Below are 19468 nucleotides of genomic sequence, written 5' to 3'. Positions count from 1 at the left end.
TCTGTCTACTACAGTAACTACACAATTTCCAGGGCTAAGGTAAGCGGGTAGTCCTGTGACCCGTGGCCCGTGTTGGCTGTTGGCGGCCCTGACTTACACCCAAACCTACACACACTCCATTCATCTAACTAATCAGTCATCTGAAGCAAGGTGTCCCGAACTAAAAAGCCACTCCCAGGAAAGGAGGCGGGGGAGAAGAGGGAGAGGCAGAGCTCACGACGACCTGACCAATCACATCGCGCGACACGGAGTCAGTTCTCGGTACCCAGCGCCGACCTGTATCCGGCTTACAGCATGGCAATAAAGTCTGACCCCTGCTGAGTGTCAGTGTTGTTCTTGCTGCCCTCACCTTACACGACTTGCTGGGACGTGACAATTCCTCCCAGTACCTCCGCCAACCGTCAGTGGAGCAGCAGTCGACAGTCAGACCAGCGAGTTCTCAGGTCGCCATCTTTCTTGAAACCGTTGGAACGTTCACTAATCGTAATTGAACACAGCACCACGCCATCTGCTGGTAAGTTCAAAGTTCCCTTTCAATACTACATACCCCGATAAAATTGTTTTACTCCAGTACAAGTTAAAATAAACCAGAGAGATTGAAATCGTGTCATGTTTATACAGCAGATACATTTCAACTTGACAACTTCTCCGGAACGTCAACAATAGTCAGAAGGTATTTACTTAAAAAAAAAACAACAACTCCGAAATTATTTGTATTATGCATATACGTAATTTTCCAAATAACTTTAAAAACTGTTCATGACAACATAACAAATAAATGAAAGTTCTGCTCAACGTCGCTACACAAACTTTTAACATCTCCAGAATATACTCAATACGCAGAAAGTATTTACTTTTCATACCTATATAAAATACTTTGAAATTATTTACCTTTTCTATTCATGATATTCAGGAATTATTTGCATTCTACACACGTAATACTCTAAAATAAATAATTCAGAAACATAACGAATACAAGTTCTGTTCAATGTTGATATAGGGGCAACCTGCTACCACCTGCAGTACACTTCACTTAGGCCATACTCTACAATTTATTTACTTCGAAATACTTCAGATTTACAGAACGAGACCGACTTTAAGACTATTCAAAATGAAATGACGGTGACACTGAAATATCTGTGATTTGAAACCTTCCATCATTTTTACATGTAGAAATACTTTGCGCATCTCTCTCTCTCTCTCTTTTTTTTTTTTTTTTGTTGTTGTGGTATGTGAAGCCGGATATTACAGTAAACTTTTTATCCTGTTGTTTTTGAATCCCTGAAATGGACCAAGAATTTTCTCAATAAACTTCAATGTGTGTGCGTTCGTGAAGTTGTCAGCGTTTGTGGTGTTACTGGTTTTACAATAAACATAAATATCATTTCACACAATTTATTGAAAAACACACTTGCTATTTTTGCCTCATGTATGTATTCACTTGTTTCCCACAGCTTTCTCCTCTCCAGAAATCATGGGACAGAAAAGCGGAAAATTAACGAAACAACAGACACAGTCGCTGCAACGGCTCGTCAGCTTCTCAGAGGATGAAATACAGGATTGGTGGCAGGAGTTCATTCGGAGTGCAAAGGTCAGTTCTGGATCAAAACCATTCTTGACTCAGAAAGAATTCATCGAGGTGTACAACACAGTGTACCCGGGTAACGGAGAGGAATATGCCAAGCACATCTTCAGGACCTTTGACCAAAATGGCGACGGGAGAGTGGACTTCCGGGAGTTTCTCCTGGGTCTGTCCATCACCAGCAGCGAAAAGGAGGAGAAAAAGCTGCGCTGGGCTTTCCAGTTGTACGACATCAACCAGTCTGGATTCATAACAAAAAATGAGATCATTGAGATCCTTCAGGTGAGACAAATTCTATATAAAAATAATAGTTATATATATATATAATTTTCTCTAGTATTCTAAACTGTATGGGTCGACAAAATCTTTCCAAAATGAGTCCAGGGGTGCTGGTTGTGATTTTGTTGCTAGAAAATTCTTGTACTGAAAACTTCTGCCATACTTTAGTTTAACGAGATTATTTTTGTCTTTTTCCCCGCTGCTGGATCAGGCCATATTCAAAATGAATGGTCTCAACCAATCGTCGACAAAGAGCGCCGGCTTGGGTACACCTGAAGAACTGGCGTCCAGCCTCTTCGAGGTGATGGAGACAGACGGCGACAACAGCATCTCGTGGTCTGAGTTCCGCAGCGCCGCCACGCGGTGCTCGCTGATTGTCGACCTGCTGCAGTGTTCTCCGGGGCCAGAGTTCGAGGCTGTTCTCAAGCAACATTCAAACAACGAAGTGTTTGAATGATAGACAGTAGTCATCCCCGACTTCACGCCCTCAACACGCATGAATAATCATCACATCACAACAGGCGACCCTTAAGGCTCTCAGGTCGAAGGTAGGAGGGATGGGTGAAGAACATGTGACAAGTTGTCAGAAGGATGCAGCACGAGGCCGTTGTGGCAGTTAAACAACCTGAGGAGTTAGTGACAGTTGCCTGACTGTCATCGCTACCTGTGCCGTGTGACACTACTGACATGTCAGGACACAAAACCACTGGTGCTACGATGGTGCCTGGTGCACAGATTGTGGTCGAACATCGTAAAGAGCTTTGTATTTCAGTATTCGTCCGAACTCAGTGCAATTAATGGGAATAGGCTGAGCACAACATGTAGCTTATTTTATTTATTTATTTTTGAGACGCGTTCTGGCAGAAAATTCGAGACTTGACAAGGAGGAGGCTAACTTTTATGGAACATTTCAGTTACTCCGCTGAGTTGCATACATGTGTTAGCAAGTGTCTGTGTGTGTGTGTAAAATATGTGAGTGTGTGTTTATCTATAATTTATATGTATACTTGTGTGTGTGTGAATTATATGTGACTGTGTACAGAAGTTATCCTAATATCCGGGCGCTTGTTTGTCTGTATTTAAAGATATGGTAGAGTATGTTAGCCCGAGGACTTGTCAGCAGATGCCTGTGTGAATATGTGAATATGCTAATATGTGAATATATGAATACTTATTAATATGCATACAGCTGTCCGTGTCTATTGATACTGCTGTGTGCTTGAGGGAGTACGTGTGTGTGTGTCTAACATGCAGGTTTTGGTGTATAATGAATCAAAATATTTCAAAAGGTAAAAAACGTCCTTAAGCTACTTATCAATTTTTTTAAACTTAGGAATAATGTTTCTGTTTGAAACACTCTCTGGTTCTTCTCTAACCCCTTTAATCTGTCCCTCTCATTTCTTCTAAATCTTTATATTTGTGCGCGTGTATGTGTGTGTTTTAGAAAGAGGTAGAGAGAAAAACATCTGCTAAACAACAAACATGCATTATTAAAATATATATATAAAGTTTTCTTTAAAAACCTTTCACTGAAATGCAAGTCACCGGTGCGGACCGTAAGAAATATCATCTATCACGAGTAATAACGGGTTTATCAGACCGTGAAGCAAATCCTGTTGACTTTTAAACTATTCTGGGTAACATCCTTCACAATGAGATGTCGGTGCTTCTTATCGAGAGCTCGCTGCTTCTTTGAAAGCAAATACTTATTGTCTAGTGCTCAAGAACATCCTGTTCTCTCGGAAAACTATTTGAAAAGAACTGTAAACGTCGCATCGTTCAGTAAAAAATGTAATGATTTTCACACCTGGGAGGTAGGTGTTCGTCTGAATAGTGTACATGGCTGAATGTGTGTCTAGTACCTGCAGAATCGTCCTCTTATAAATGCTTCCGATTATTAGTCTCATTCTTTTGTTTGTTTTTTTTTCACCGACAAAAAATATACTCGTCACGACACCTGTCGATCCTCAAAACTCTGTAATGCTGTAAGACTGTAATGATGTAGTGTCAACTTGTATCAATTTTGAGGAGAAGCAATTGAGACTACAGCTACTAAAATACTATTTTCTCCTTCTACTTTTTTTACCACATTCACTTCCAGTTTTCGCGACTAGTCTGATTGCTGCTTTTACAAAAAATGAGAGTACTCTACGATTCTGAAATTCACACCCTCTCCCACCCCTTAAAAACCCCAAACAAACAAAAACAACAAAGCCTAGAGCACTTGTCAACAGACCTCGTGTTAAAAATAGAAGCGGGGATTTAATTGCTACCAATTGTTGAAAGGAGCGAAGAAGAAGAAGAAAAAAAAAAAAAAAGAAAAACCCAACCCAGTTTTTGGTTGCTCGCTGATTCAGTAATCAGTCCACTGAGTACTTCTCTGCTCTGTCGCTTGCCTGTAACCGTCCAGCACAAAGAACTCAGCTTTGTATTCACTCGACATTCGACTTAGGTTTTCAAAACAGTTTGTTTTCATGGCTGAAGGGAGTTAGCGAGATTGCATCGCTTACATTTTTATTTCCTGTTACTCCTACTCTCTGTCTTCATCCTTCGCTCTCTCTCTCTCACTCCCATATACAAGCTGTCAGACCTATTTTTGTACTTCTACTGAATACTATATTCTATTCACCAACACTGCTGGAAGTTATAAGTGTGCCAGTGGGAGTTAATAGTAATAATGTACCGCCCTCAGTAGCTGATCATTGTGGTGTGTAGTGTGGTGTGTTGTGTGTAGTGTGGTGTGTAGTGTGGTGTGTAGTGTGAATGTCTCAATGTCATTATTTGTAATCCTAGTAGACATCTTCTATAATGCCGATTGTTCCCATATAATCCTTGTCGTTGATGAATGATTACCTCGCTCACCGTTTCCCACACACACAATCCGACGCATTTAAAGATATTTTCGTGCACGCGCACGCGTGTGTACTTCTTTTTAATATTTCTAAACTAATGCTTCTACCGCGAGGAGGATGGACTCGAACAGGGAGTTTACACTTATCAAACTATTTGTAGCTTTGAGGGCTTGGCAAGACTATAAATAAGACTACACGGAACTGCCATCAAGTAATTATTTATACATTTGCATTTCGTTTTTTGTAAACACGGAGGAGTTTTGCTCTCTCCTGTTCTGCTCCGTGTAGATGTTAATGTTCGTAACGAGAGAGCTTATTTGTCCGTCGACATAATAGTGCACATATTTAAGTATACCAAGTCTGATCCTCCCATTCCTAAATGCAGGAACACTTCACACACACTCTGAGTGAAAGAGAGAACTAGAGGGTTAATATATCACCATATATTTGGTAGTTAAACAGTTGTGATTATTAACCCCGAGGTTATGTGTGATTTTTTTTCATATTTACCACGAATTTCCTGAAACAATATTCTTTTCAACAAACGACGACGAAAAGCTTCAATTGGGTTAAGTACAAGTTTATACATGTGTAAGAGTAAAATAATACTTAAAAAAAACCCCAAAAAACAAAAAAACAAAAACACCATAAGAACGGACTCAGCACCAGTACGGGGCTCGTCTGGTCACGACTCTCCGCCCACGCACGGCAGTCTGGCAGTTAAAATTATTGTCTTGCATAATCAGGGGGAAATCGCTCGATCGTGGGTAGCAGTGAATTTTAAACATGGCTATTTGAAGAGCTTGACGTCACTGACATTTATTTACCGAACACTACATCGACATCATTAAGAAAATAGTTTCTTGTGTGTGATTCTTTTTTTTTTTTTTTGAAAGTGTGTGTGTGGTGGTGGTTGAGGTCGGGGGGACGCACCTGGCCGTGGCGATCCTACTGCACCCTACCCAAATATCACTACATCCGCTATCTCTACAATAATGACACGTGCCCGGGTGGGACTCGAACCAAATGGACGGCCCGGTGGCGCAGTGGTTAGTGCCTGTCACCACTACCTCGAGTCCTGGGTGTGGGTCTCGTCTCAGGCACGCATGTGGTATCTGATTACAGGGCTGGCCATAGCTGCTGGCTCGGCGTAAAAACATCCATTCCTCCTCCTCCCAAACCAAGTGACGATAATCCACCTCTCTATACACAAGCAAACAGAACGTGCCCACATCCACATACCTGGTACTCTTCCTTCTTTTAGCTTTGGTGACGGTCATTCATTGACTTGTACCAGTCGTTCGTGGGAAGACAAACGTATAACATATGCTCTCACAGACACAAAGAGGATAAATTTACATTATTTACACATGCAAAGCAATTCCACCCTACTCTAAGCATACCTAACTCCTACATATAGCTAATACTTATCTCCTACTCCTTTAATGCCTAATTTTACTTACATTTCTAAATTAAGTTACTGATAACGAAATGGGAGAGAAGAGATTTTGAGGTGCATGAGTCACCTGACAGGGGAACAGAACACCTACACGGCACTGGGGTACTTTCTCCGCACTCCAAATAAGGAAAAGCAAATAAGTGGGATTTTTAGGTATGTGAGCCACTTGACAGAAGACCAGAACACCTGCACGGTGCAGAGGACTTCTCTGGTAGTCGAAATAAGAAGGGAAGGAATGACCCTCTGGCGCAACGACCACAAGGGAAGCGGGTGAAGTGCCGAGTGGAGGGAACAATGCACCGTCAGCGGGACACGCTGCACCATTAAACTGATGAGTTTGTGAGTGACACAACAGCAGACGAACTGATTTAGCTGCCTGGTTTGTTCATTTTTTGATAGTCACAAGAGCCATATATTACTGACAAATATTTGTTAGAAAGTTTTGGCACGTCTGCATATTTTCTGGAAAACAGTTGAGATAGACGCAACAGTCACAACTTTTCTGCCAATAGTCATTCATACCCATAACAAGACTGACTCAAAGCGAAATACTGTGCCAGATGACTAACCTTCGGAAGCCTCTCTAAGGACATGATTATATATGCATTTAAACTGTAACAAAAGTCTTTAAACACCAATATCAAAACTGCAGAATAACTGTCATATAATAAGTCGTGCTCTTCTCAAAACATGTGCATTTCTTATCGTTGCAGAGCGTAGAAGATGTAACATAGTTTACTGTAGTGAAACTGCGCCCAGTGGTTTACAACATCACAAGAGATACCACACAATATAGGTGTATTATGTCTCCATTTCTCACAACACTGCTGGCACAAGCATATAAGGGAGGTAACTGCGCTTTGGTGGAGTATTGCCTGAATAGTTACCTCCCATGTAATGCATCATCATTATCATCTTCATCACTAGTAAGCATCAACCTTTGAAGTAAAGTGTCTAAGGGATATAAAATCAAAGACACGATTTTTCTCTTTGACAAATGTACCAGTATCTTACAATAAATCCTAGAACTTTTCAAACAGCAAGAAAGAGAAACAATAAAAAAAAAGAAAGAAATTATTCACTGCTCATAGCACCACACTGTTGCCAATCAATGAGGTTACTGAAGCAGAATGTCTTCAACTGTCCAATGCAGTCATTCACTATCTCATTGCTGGCAAAGATATTTTTCTTTAAAAACCCAATTCATTTTCTCCCTCAAGTTGTTTCTAAAGAGTCTTAAACATTCTTCTTGAACACAAAAAGACAGTCAAGTTGTTCCACAAATCTCTACACAAAGCGTCCTTCACTATGGGTTCATACCCTGTTCAAAAAAAGTGCTGCCTGCTGGACACTAGTGCAAGTAACTTAAAATGTGACATATTTATTTCAAAGGAATATTTCTTAAGTGCCATAAAATAAAAATTCATTTTTCTTATGCATTGTAATTTAAAACTCTGCCAGGACTGATTGTATGATTGGTTAGTCGTATTTCCTGCTGGGTCAATAACTATAGTTACGCATGTATACATATATGTACATATTCCGTGAGCTACACTGACGCTCTTAACAGGTGCCAACTACATAGTACATCGATATCATTAACACAATATATAACATCGATTTCATTTAAAAAAAATAGTTCCTTGGGGTGGGTGGGTGTTTGTGGTGCTTTTATTTTTGTTTGTGGTGATACTGCTACACCCTACCTGGATGAAACATGATATCCTTACAATAATAATTTACAGGTGGGAAATGCACTGGAAAAGCTTAAGGCTTTTCCAAACCAGTTCTGCATATTTATACAAATAACATGGGCACAAAACAACTGCTAAAGCTAGAAAATGATAGCAACCAAATAAATATCAAAACTGAACAGTATGCATGAGAAAAATCTTACATGTAAGTACATAAATATATGTTAATATATTTCTTTGGGGGAAACATAGCATGAAAGGTGTGCATGTGTTATACATGCAAATGCTTTAGTGAAGAGACACATGTGTGCACACATTCAAACATGTCCATTACTTTCTGCTCTTTGTTATTTGTGCAAAATATAATGTATTAATTTAATTACATGCCGGACATTAACTTGAAAAAAACACAAAACATAAGGCAATAATGATAATTTTATCTTCCTTCATGTGGACACAATATTAAAATGTAATGTAAAAACATTGTTTCCAAATCCTATAACTCAAATATAATTGAGTATGACTTACCTTGATGTTTCCTTGAAGGAGGAAAGCGTCTTTTCAGCACACGTACGTTGTAGCTTTCAGTTGTTTCTGGAGTTTATCCCGTGATGATCGGGGATGTTCCTCATAATCTCGGTACAGCTTCGACTCAGTCAAAATCCTGGTGCATGAGTACTTCCAGAAAACTTAACAACACAGTTAATAATGTTTATGCCACTATCACAAGCTGGCTGTACATTTATTGAATGATAACTTTTTTTATTCACAAGTTCACTAACGTGCTCAGACGGTCCCTGTATTTTTACATGAGTGTCATTTACGCACCCAAACACGCTTGGAAATCCTGCGATTGCGTGAAATTAGGATTTCTGCTTGTTTCCAGCCCTCTGGCTCGGTATTTTACTTATTTAGTCGACTTGTAAGAGGCTTAGAAACACGGTGAATTGTTCGAGAAACTGTCGACTTATGCGTGTTGATCGTATCTCATGCAACTGTTTGAAAACATCCCGAAGAATAGAATTGAAAACATGACTCGGAAGGCTGGATTTCACTGTGTTTTGTTGTAGTTCACGATAACGATTAACAAGCTTAAGAGCCATTTTGAAAAGGGATATAACTTTCATCTACCAAAAAAAGGTTTCACATCGTCGTCCTATGCTTCTTCTCCAAAACTCATAAACGCAAACTGAGTTGCTGAGGACGCTCATGTTAGTCACTTGCTAGTCGGTACCTACACCTACTCAAGTTACGCCCAAGCTCCGGACTAACATTCGCTCAGTCGGGAGCGATGCAACTGTCGTCAAGTTAGTTGGGTGCTGTACCCTTGCTACGTCCAGACTAAAGTCTTTCATTACGCCTGAGCAGTGCAACCGGCTCCAGGTGACGCTCGACAATCCAGAGCTTTGTACGCGAGCAAACAGAGAGAATGTGTCCACATCCAGGTCTCTGGTATATATGTATATCTTCCTTCAGTTCTCAGTTGTCTGCAAAGCGTAGGTTGCATATCGACCTTCCACCCGTGGAAATGGAAGTGTGATGGTCGTTGAGGGCTTCAGGCATGGTGTCTTCTATGTTAACAAAATAGGTGACAGGGAGCACCTTGATGGACGCCTGGGTGTGAAAGGAAGCTGTCATATGGTTAACTAGCACTACTGCGCTTGTTGAGATCTTGTATGTGGTGGTTGTGGCAATCAAGAAGAAGAAGAAGAATAAGAAGATGATGATGATAAAAGAAAAAACAACAATCATTACATGGTAAGTGATGACACCTTTATTGACGTGACAGATATTTGTACATGTACAAAAAAACTTCCAAACCCTCTTGTAACATTTTGTAACAAAGTTTGGACTGATGCAAGAGTAGAACAGCAACTGGTGAGCTCAGTGATCGCTAGACAATTACCAGGACCAGGGACTGGCATGCTTTCAAGAGGTATTTCAAGGTTCCAATCTAAAGATATATAACAACCGTGTCGTGCTGTGTTGTTTAATAAACAACAGGGTGCTCGGACTTGAGTGGGGATGGGGAAAATGAATATTAAAACAAATGTACTGACAAGCACAAGAACTGAAGAGGTATTGTCGTGGTTAGACATCAAAACAACAGGTGAAAACAGCATCGTCTGTAACATGGCGCAGATAGACAGAGTGTAAGGAGGGAGGAAAGTGGGTGTTTGTATGGAGTCGGCTAACAAGCTATTTCACGGCGAAACAGTTGCCCCTGTAAACAGGAGCCACATGCAGAACAAGAACAGCGTGCCCGAAACAAGATCTGAACCCAGGACAGTCTATCTTCACTGTATTGATGACAGGCGCCAACAGTTGCACCACCAGACCGCCACTAGTTGGGTGTGGGGAGGGGACCAGAATACGGAGGAACGAGCAACTGGTGAGAGACAGCAATGTGGGGCTACCTAACCGAGTAAGGGTGAGCAGCTCTGATGAGAACGAGGTAAAAGCGAACGAAAAATAACAGCAAGTCTTGAGGATCAACGGTAAAGTCGGTTTTAGTTGGCTGCTTGGTTGGTTTGTTGATTGACATTCACAAGTTATATATTACTGCTATGGTTTGAAATGTCTTCACATTTTCTGTATTAAAACATCTGAGATAGGTGGGGCAGTCACAACTTGTCTACCAATAGCCACTCTGTCAGATTTAGACGCAAAGTGAAATACTGTGGCAGGTGACTGATTGTCGGAAACTCCTTCAAAGGCTTTATTGTTTGTGACTGCGTTTAAACATAACTTTAACAAAAGTCTTTAATCGAAGATATTAAAGCTGCATAATAACTATTATATAATAAGCTTGTGCTCCTCTCAAAACATGTGCAGTTTATGTCTTTGCAGAAAGTAGAAAGTGTAATATATTTTACTTTAATGGAACTGCACCCAGAGCAATGTTACGCAACATCATATGAGATATCACACAATAAAGATAAATTATTTCTGCTTTATGTGCAGTAAGAAACTAAAGGAAATAAAAAGAATATAACGGACAAAGAAAATGAACACATGCGTTGTTTGGATTTTCGATTACTCGCACTCACCACTGCGCTACAAATTAGTTTTGCAACTTTACATGTATTTAACAACAGGAGATTAAAAATAAGCTGAATTACAATACAGGTAAAAAAGGGTTATATAGTAAGAATTGACACAAATATGGGAGAGAAAACCCACAGCCACAGACATGAGTCTTCTAGTCGTGACCGTGAGACGCGATGTCAAGAAGAATAAGGTTTTGTCAACATTAAAGGGAGTTAACTGCGACAGACGTCTCATGACTAAAGTCAGGAGTTGTCTCTCTTACCACTACGGATGAAACAAGATTTACATTACACACGGCCGTTTGTGAATATGTACATATATGTTTGTGTGCACGTTAGTTTATAATCGGGTTCTGAACGCGCTGATGTGCGTACCTGTGAGTGAGACTGAGGGCTGACACGAGAAAGTCAACATAAACACCGCAAAAGCATCATGCTAGGGATGATAACAAACAAGGACACAGCACAACAACAACAAAACCGTCACTGGAATGCGTGTTCACCCGAATCAGTGTCATCGATATGTACATATGTGGGAATGACGTCACAAACATCAGTGATCGACAGCAAACGGCTCAGGTGAAACTTTAAGATATGAAACACGAGTAACACACATCAACCATCTCACTAAAAACAGAAACACATTCTACCGGTAAATGCAGTTTACAGTGGCTAAACGCACCTTGTACTTTCTTGTGCAAAGTCCTCTGCATGGTCATCTTCATCAACAGAAATAATGGAGGCTTCAAACCAAGGAGCTGGTCACACTGTCTAATATTTACAAGATTCCTTCAGACATGTCGGACTGATTGCGATTGCTCACTTTACTCACTGGTTTGATGAAAATCCCTTTAGACAGTTATGATTACTTTACAAAATAATTTTGTATAAAGCCCAGAAAAACACAATAAATTGCTGACATATAGCATAAGTATGTCACACAGCATACAGTTTCTACGATGCCTTGATATTTAATTGAACTGTTACTAAATTCTCTTTAATTCTTTAAATATTCCAGTTTGGCATTAATATCTTTCTGTGTAAACTAATACATCTCAAGATATATCTGACAATATTCACTGTTTTGTTGTTTGTTTGAAACAAATCTGGCTTGTTATAAAACCTTGCTAGTGAAGCACTATACGAAGTCGCTATATTTAATTAATAAATATATCTCATAGTAAAATACAAAGCAAGAAAAATAGAAATATAAAATTGTTGCTACGGAGACAGAAGACTTAGGAGAACAGTTAACAAAAAAAAAAAAAAAAAAAAGGACCGAAGGGCATATAGATTCCTCTCCCCAGTTTCAGACAAAGATACACCTCATATTGTACACATCATTGACATGGTTCACGTGTATTTACAGCAACAGTCAAAACGGGCTCACAGATGATTGTCAGCTTTGCTATCTTTTTTTGGCTTTTACTGAAAACAGTGGGACCTACAAACAGCTCAACACCTACTATTCTCTGAAATAAATAAAATCAAGAAGGCAAAAGAAAAGCAAAAGTCGTGAGGAAAAAACAGGTAAATAGCCTTCCACTCGCACTCTTCAGCAACTAATCGTGGACACAACAACCGCTAAACAGAAAAACTTTAAAGTACACAAAGGTGTAAAACTGTTGGTCATGATGGAGTGGTGATCTTTATATTTATAAAGCGATATTTATTTATTGTAAACATCCTACTCAAGAGCTACTCTGTGTCATCAGCGACACTGTATCATCTGGACTGCAGGACCATCTACAATGACACTACTTCACTAAGAGACGCTTTGGTTTTTATTTTCTTTTATGACATAACTGAGTCAAAAACAGATTAAAACCGACAGAATTGGTGAAATATTTCACCGTTTTCTAGCGACAAAACTTTCCTCGTAGACGATTAGATTACGAACGTATCCTCCATTTAGGACAAACTGATCGACTGGACAGGAGAACCGCGTGAGCCTCTCTTCCATCTTCTTCAAAGTCTTCACAAAGTCTTCACAAGGTCTTCACAAAGTCTTCACAAGGTCTTCACAAGGTCTTCACAGTCTTCAGAAGGTCGCAATCTCAGGAAACCAATGACGAGGTGAGACTACAGTGTTCGGGCTTCTCACTGTAGAAAAACGAGGATTATTTTGCACGACTGTCTCCCGACTGACTGTTTGGTCTTCAAAACATCGCTTTACTTTTCATCAGTCAGCAAGAGGTTGGGGTGGGGTGAGGACATGGGCAGAGGAAAAGATGTGAGTTCACTGACAGGAGGAAAGCGGAAGACGTGAGTCAACTAAATAATTTTGTGACGTGGCAGCGACTTACAGTCTGAACATTGTCAGGGCGATTGTTAGAGAGAGAGAGAGAACAACTATAATAAGTAGGAGAGAAGGAAGATGAAGTGCCATTCTATCATTGTATCCCGCATTGTAACCGCTTTCATTTGAATGGCACTCTATTGTCCATTTGAAAAAAAAACTGTGTTCTGGAAGTCATTGCTTCTCGTCCCGTGAATAACATCCTTCTGTCTTTTCACAAACAATTCAGCATGGAGCAGTACGACTATCATATTCCCACAAAAGTAAAAGGGCAGAGGCAATATTGCTGGCAGAAGAAAATCCAGGCAGGTAACTGCGCTTTCGTGGAGTATCAACTGTACAGTTACTTCCCATGTCATGCACCATCATCGTAACCCTGAATAGTAAACATCAAACTTTGAAACATCAGAGTATTCAAGGGAAATAAATTAATTGACACGATTTTTGCCCTTAACAATCAGCGAATGCAACGTACCACACATCTCACAATAATTCCCAGAACTACTCTGACAGTAGGAAAGAAGAAGAAAAAGCAGATTTAAAAAATCTGTCATTGCTCTTAGCACCACTCTGTCGTCCATCAACGAAGTTATCGAATGAGAATGTCTCCAACAGCCGTCTACTGTTTTATTGCTGGCAGAAGAATTCTTCATGAAAAATAATTCATTTCTCCCTTTGGTTTTATATAAAGAAGTCAGAGTCTAGAACATTCTTCTTGAACACAAGACAGTCAAGTCGTTCTACATCGAGGACCACGTTGAAGGCCTCTTCACAAGAGCGTCCACCTCTGGATTCACGAACCGTTCAGAGCATGGGCTGTCCGCTGGACACGCTGCTCTGTCGCATGAGGTTGGTCACCTGTCTGCGCACCTGACAGTAACATACCGACAGCAGGACGGTGAGAAGCGACAGACCGATGCAGGCGGCGATGAGAAACCAGTGGTTAGGTTCCTGGGCGATGACATACGGGCCCGGGTTGTTGAAGCGGCTGCCGATGGTCTTGTTGTCGTCCGTATGCTGGCGGCTGAGGTCGTTGTTGTTCACCGTGTTTCTGAGGATAATGAGAAATAAGCATCACAAGGCAGGTTTCACCGTCAAATTTAGAGACTACTGCTTGCTTTCCCGTCCAGCTCCCAGCCTTTCACACGGAAGGTTGATATAAACGAATTATTGTAAGATTTTTCTGATTCCTGTCTCTCAGTCTGTCTGAGCAAGCAAGCAAGTTCTTTTAAATTTTGTGCTTTACAAAAATCATGATATAGTCAATTGTTTACTGAAAATGTACTTTAATCTGTTTGTGAAAGATTTAAAATAAAAAAATAAGTAAGTAACAACGAGAAGAAAATGTTACTCCCTCCCCCCGCCACATTTATGTATTTATCTATAACGGATCTCGGTGTCTGTCTCTCAACTCACCTGCCGCGCTCTGCATCCCCTTCTCTTCCTCCTTGTTGTTGTCCTTCGTCGTCTGCACCCATCTCATCCCGCGAAGTGGAGTGCACGCGCTGTAGCTCCGTGACGTCACGAGGGGCCAGGACGGTGCCCGGGGCCGGGTACTGCGCCATCTCGGCCAGCTGCTGCACGTACATCTCGGGTACCCGCTGGTTCCAGAAGGCCAGCTTGGCGGGCTTGAGGTCGTGCTGCACGAGCAGGGTGGGCGCGCGGTCGGCGGAGTAGAAGCGGGTGTAGGCGTGCTGGTCCAGCGTGAAGCGCGGCATGTGGAAGTTCTGCAGCGGCACCAGCGACGGCAGTCTGCAGCAATCACACCACAGCACGTGGTCAGCCTTCCACTAACACCCCTTCCTACAGATTGATATCGACGAGAGGGGCAGAGAGAGAGACACACACACACACACCCAGAGAAAGAGAGAGAAATAGATGGCGAGAAAGAGAGAGAGAAGGGAGGAAAAAAGAACTAGCGATTCACGGGGCTACTTCACTTGAAACTTCGTGCCCCCATTGCCGAATATGAACTGTCAAATTATAGAAGACATTTAAAGTATACCTGTATTATCATTTCGCTATCCCGACGCCCTGCAGCCTGGCTCATTAAATCCTTGCAATCCGGTTATCCGGTTAAATAAAGAATAAAGATGAATAACCAAAAGACCCCCCCCTCCAAAAAAAAAACCCCAACAACAACAGCAAACAAACAAAAAACACACAACAACAACAAAAAAACCAAAACACAAAACAACAAAAAAACACAAAACAAATAAATAAAAATCTGAAATGAAATAAATAAAAGTGAAAAATAAAGAAAGAATAAAAAGTAAAAATGAACAAAAAAAAAAAAAAAGGAAAAAAAGAGAAAGAAACAAAGAAATGTTTGTTGTATTTCACAACTGACTGTGAGACACATAGACAGGCAGATATCCGCGACAGGAGGAGATAACTCTACCCGTTCTTGACGAAGTTACTCCACAGTTGCAGCAGCAGGTGCGCCATGTGCTTGTCGGACTCGTCATACCGGAAGTTGGAATGGCCCTTCAGCGGGAAGCCCGACAGGTAAAACAGTTCTGCCCCGTGAATAACACCTGCAATAATCAGACCACATCTCGTGACAAAACACTCCGCTGGTTGAGTGCTACCCACGTGTCTCTCATTAGGGAGGCAACGTATCAGGTACATGACTAACACCTGGCCATCCACCTGTTTACAAAAGTATGCATCCATGTAAAATTCCATCAAGTGTCGGTTTGACCTCTTCATGTCCTGATGTTGGCTCTTGGCTGTGTGTGCAGTACTTAGTGTCTGTGCTTACCTACCAAATAAATCGTTATCGAAAGCTTGTTAGCAAACTACATTTAACCTCAGTTACAAATGTCCAGCCAAATACGAAAATTATGATTTACAAAAATAATTTGTAACAATAACTTTTGTACAAACTGCTCCTACAAGGGGCTGCTTTCGCCTTGGGGCCGGACATACCTTTAAACGACAAACCTAATTCCGGAAAGGCCTACAGCAACCGCCGGGAGGTAAAATGAAGAAAAAGGAAAAGAAACCAGTTACATGAATCCAGTCCGGTTTCAAGTTATGGAATTAAAGATATTCTCACCCTCCCACTGGTCGTAGTCGGACCTGTACTCGTAGCTGTAGACAAAGACGGTCAGGTTCAGGGCCGCCATGACACTCGCGGTCTTGTGAGTCGGGGCCACGATGAAGTAGTCTCCCACGATCTGTGATGAAACAAAAGGAGCAATAACAACAATGACAGTAACAATGACAGCAAAAACAACAGCAACGAATGATCGTGAACCTAGCGATCATTTAGAGATCATTTAGAGGTTTTTAATAACAGGACCTGGCGATACTTCCGGACCATAGCTAACTCCGGGGTAACCTTACCCCTGCTTCATGGATACGGCCACAGAAGGACAGGAAAAGCAAAGAATATCGGAATGGCAGCACACAATCTCACGGTTAATTCAAAGTCAAGTTAAGAAGCTGAACACAGTCGAATAATACACTCGTGTAAAGATTGCACTCAAGGGTTAACCCCGGACAGACATTTTTTTATCATCGTGTCAAAGAATGTCATTATTTCCGTGTGTAGAAGTGCGCTGGCTTTCAGTGAGTGCTCGTGTGAGTGACCCCGTGACCCCCAGTGCATCATTCTAACCTCTGAAAAGTGATCCTTCATTTCCTCCTCGTTCATGTTGTAGGGCCACTCAGCGTACGCCTCCAGTATGGACTCTGACGAGGCCAGCGATGAAAAGAAACAAACCACAACACAAACTAAATTAACAAACCGCGAGCAGGAAATCATCATCACAACTCGTTAATCTTTCCTATTAATAATTTTCCTCATAATGATGGCCATTAATCAGAAGTGTGGACGGTACACTAAGCACTCATCCTTTTCCCGCAATTATCACGTGTGGAGGGTGGGGAAGGGGTAGAGGATTACGGGTAGGATGTAAGGGAGGCAGCCTCGTTCTGCAATGTGTTCACGACACAGGCCTACTCTTACCGACAATGCCATGGACCTGAGGCAGGTCTCCACGGAAACAGTTCATCAGAGTCAGCAGCTTCTGGGTCCCCTCCATGTTCTTCAGGTCGTAGCGCTTCACCAGCGGGATGGCTACAACAACAGCAACACACACACACAAATATTCTTGCACAGTGTTTCTGATCCATAATGAGAGGTCTAGGACCAAATTCTTTGAGAATTTAACAGTTGACCCTACGGCATAAATGCTAGCCTCATTCTTATTTTCACCTGCTATATTTTCACCTGTGTACCTATGCCCCTAGTCCCTGTTAACACTTTACCTGCAATGAGGCCCTCGTCTCTCGTCGCTCCTGTCAGAAGGTGATGACCTGTGACCTCCCCTCGAGCCGCTAGCACTTCCGGCAGATCCGGTAAGAAATAACCATCCACGGCTGGTCGGAATGGCGGAACCAGTGAAATAGGAAGCTGTGGGACAGAAAACCACAAATAGTTTAGCATTTTTACTTTGTTTGGAGTCTAAATACTTTGCTGCATGGATGTATGAAGGCATCCAACCAGCCAGGCAACTGGCCGGCCACCCAAACCTGCAAGTAATTTGTGTGACGATGACTGTGCTGGAGTTGCTTCACAAGGTCTGTCTGTATGTATTAGTGTGTTTCATGTTTGTTACTTCATCTGCCCTGTCTACCCACGATTACTTGCGGGTGCGCGCGTTTCAGTGAGTTCAGTTCTCTTGACCTGCTCCCTCTCAACGTCCATGAAACCCCCAAACAGGCACCCAACTCTCCAGCAAACATATCAATCAAAATTATCTAGCCTGAACCCCTGCTGGTGGCGCTGGGATAAAGGTAAGATGGACGATGTGTTTAGTGCCAGGAAGTGTGCGATTTCTCAGCTGCATGCTTCACCAGACAGCTTTCATGGTCCACTATATCATCTTCTCAGCTCCTGACTGGGCTTGGGGAGGGAGCTGGGCGTGTGTCTTCTGTTGCCTCTTACGATGAAAAGGAACTCGCAGAAAATATAAAAAATGATGACTTAATTCAGAAGAACTTCGGAAGGAAACATAAATCTCGGAGAGAGGCTGTTAGAGAAGTGCTGACCCACATGGGAAACCACTCGACCGTCACAGTGTCTGCGGACACCAATGATATTTGGTGGAGGTCTGTCTGGTGAGTCAATAGACCTTCACCCACAAGTCTTCTCTTTGTTCCTTTTTCTTGACTTAAACCTTTATTACTACATACGTGAAATCTTTTTGCGAATGGGATACTGAGATTTCCTTGTCTGTGTGTCACATGTTCTGTGAGTATGTGAAATGAGGATTAAAGGTGGAAGATATGTATTTGTTGATTTATATGTAATATGCTTTTATCAGGCGCTGGCTGTCCTTAAACATCTCTTTGAACACATATCTTCCATTTAATCTTCTGTTTTTTCCACTCAGACTTTCATTCTATTACCACTGCTGCTTTCGTCCCATTGCCATTACCTTCCACTCTTTCATTCATTCCGACATAATAAATATCGTAGGGAAGAGACGTTAGGTGCTTTTTTTACGAGCGAAAAGAACTCTTCTCACATGTTCATCCCAACCAGGTTGTTGCCATCACAAACGACTTGCAGCTCGGCCCTCCCATCGTAGACTTTCGAGCTTTCCTCCCTCAAACACCATTTCGCATCTTTTATCGTTTGTAAAAGTGTTCCGGCCCTCAGGACATATTTAGTTTCACATTTACAGTCACATTAAGAAAAACGACTTTTCCTGTATGGCGAGGCCCATTCTCGCATTTTCAGCAACAGGTTCTTGACATTTTTATAAGTTTGTCCTCGAAAGCTAGCGCTCTCCCGCCGCTCGCCCCGTGCTAACGCTCCCCGCGAGCGCCGCGCGTGACAAATCTCTCACTGACGTCACTTAGCGCCACACGAGCGCGGGTGTGAAGGGTCAGGGTGGGGAGGGAGATCACATCGTGTCCTCACACTGTTAACAGTCGGGTACAAAGCTGCGGGACATCCCAGGAACACCTGGACCTCAAAAGAGAGAGGAGAAAGAATGGAGAGAGAGAAAATTTATACAAATTTCTGCTTTTTTCCATCTAACACCTGAACAGTGAACACTTGAACAGTTTACCTGGCATATTGGGTATGGCCCATGACTACGGTTTATACGCATACTCAGGCGAAAAAGTTAAGAAGACAGAAAAACAGTAGAGATCGAAAGAACAAAAAAACCCACGCAGACAGAGGAAGAACAGAGATAAACAAAGACGAATGTGAATGAAGCATCAAATAGGA

At 41.8% G+C, this 19468-nt stretch overlaps 2 protein-coding genes across 3 annotated transcripts in view; one reads left to right on the top strand and one right to left on the bottom strand.

The window, feature by feature from the left end:
• Nucleotides 1-348: 348 nt before the first annotated feature.
• LOC112574587 (neurocalcin-delta-like) lies at nt 349-3043 on the top strand. Its single transcript, XM_025255767.1, has 3 exons — nt 349-514; nt 1455-1864; nt 2073-3043. The coding sequence occupies exons 2-3, from the start codon at nt 1475-1477 to the stop codon at nt 2316-2318; spliced, it is 636 nt and encodes a 211-aa protein (XP_025111552.1). The 5' UTR covers nt 349-514; nt 1455-1474; the 3' UTR covers nt 2319-3043.
• Nucleotides 3044-9622: 6579 nt separating this feature from the next.
• LOC112574016 (acetylcholinesterase-like) overlaps nt 9623-19468 on the bottom strand; it is a 48482-nt gene continuing 38636 nt past the window's right edge. For both annotated transcript variants that reach the window (XM_025254797.1, XM_025254798.1), the window contains exons 6-12: nt 17494-17638; nt 17192-17302; nt 16841-16914; nt 16277-16397; nt 15617-15752; nt 14632-14967; nt 9623-14266 (exon numbers count right to left, since the gene is read on the bottom strand). In XM_025254797.1, coding sequence (XP_025110582.1) covers nt 14020-14266; nt 14632-14967; nt 15617-15752; nt 16277-16397; nt 16841-16914; nt 17192-17302; nt 17494-17638 — 1170 coding nt within the window. In that variant the 3' untranslated portion in view covers nt 9623-14019. The remainder of the gene's footprint in view (nt 14267-14631; nt 14968-15616; nt 15753-16276; nt 16398-16840; nt 16915-17191; nt 17303-17493; nt 17639-19468) is intronic.

The sequence above is a fragment of the Pomacea canaliculata genome, linkage group LG10 (assembly GCF_003073045.1).
Source record: "Pomacea canaliculata isolate SZHN2017 linkage group LG10, ASM307304v1, whole genome shotgun sequence".
NCBI classification, from domain to species: domain Eukaryota; kingdom Metazoa; phylum Mollusca; class Gastropoda; order Architaenioglossa; family Ampullariidae; genus Pomacea; species Pomacea canaliculata.
The sequence above is the reverse complement of the archived record's forward strand: the minus strand, read 5'-3'. Positions and strand labels throughout refer to the sequence as shown.

Excerpts from the sequence above, each read along its gene's own strand:
- LOC112574587 (XM_025255767.1), top strand. The coding sequence starts at position 1,475 with ATGGGACAGAAAAGCGGAAAATTAACGAAACAACAGACACAGTCGCTG. Across the intron at positions 1,865-2,072 it reads AGATCATTGAGATCCTTCAG|GCCATATTCAAAATGAATGG; the intron begins GTGAGACAAATT and ends CTGCTGGATCAG.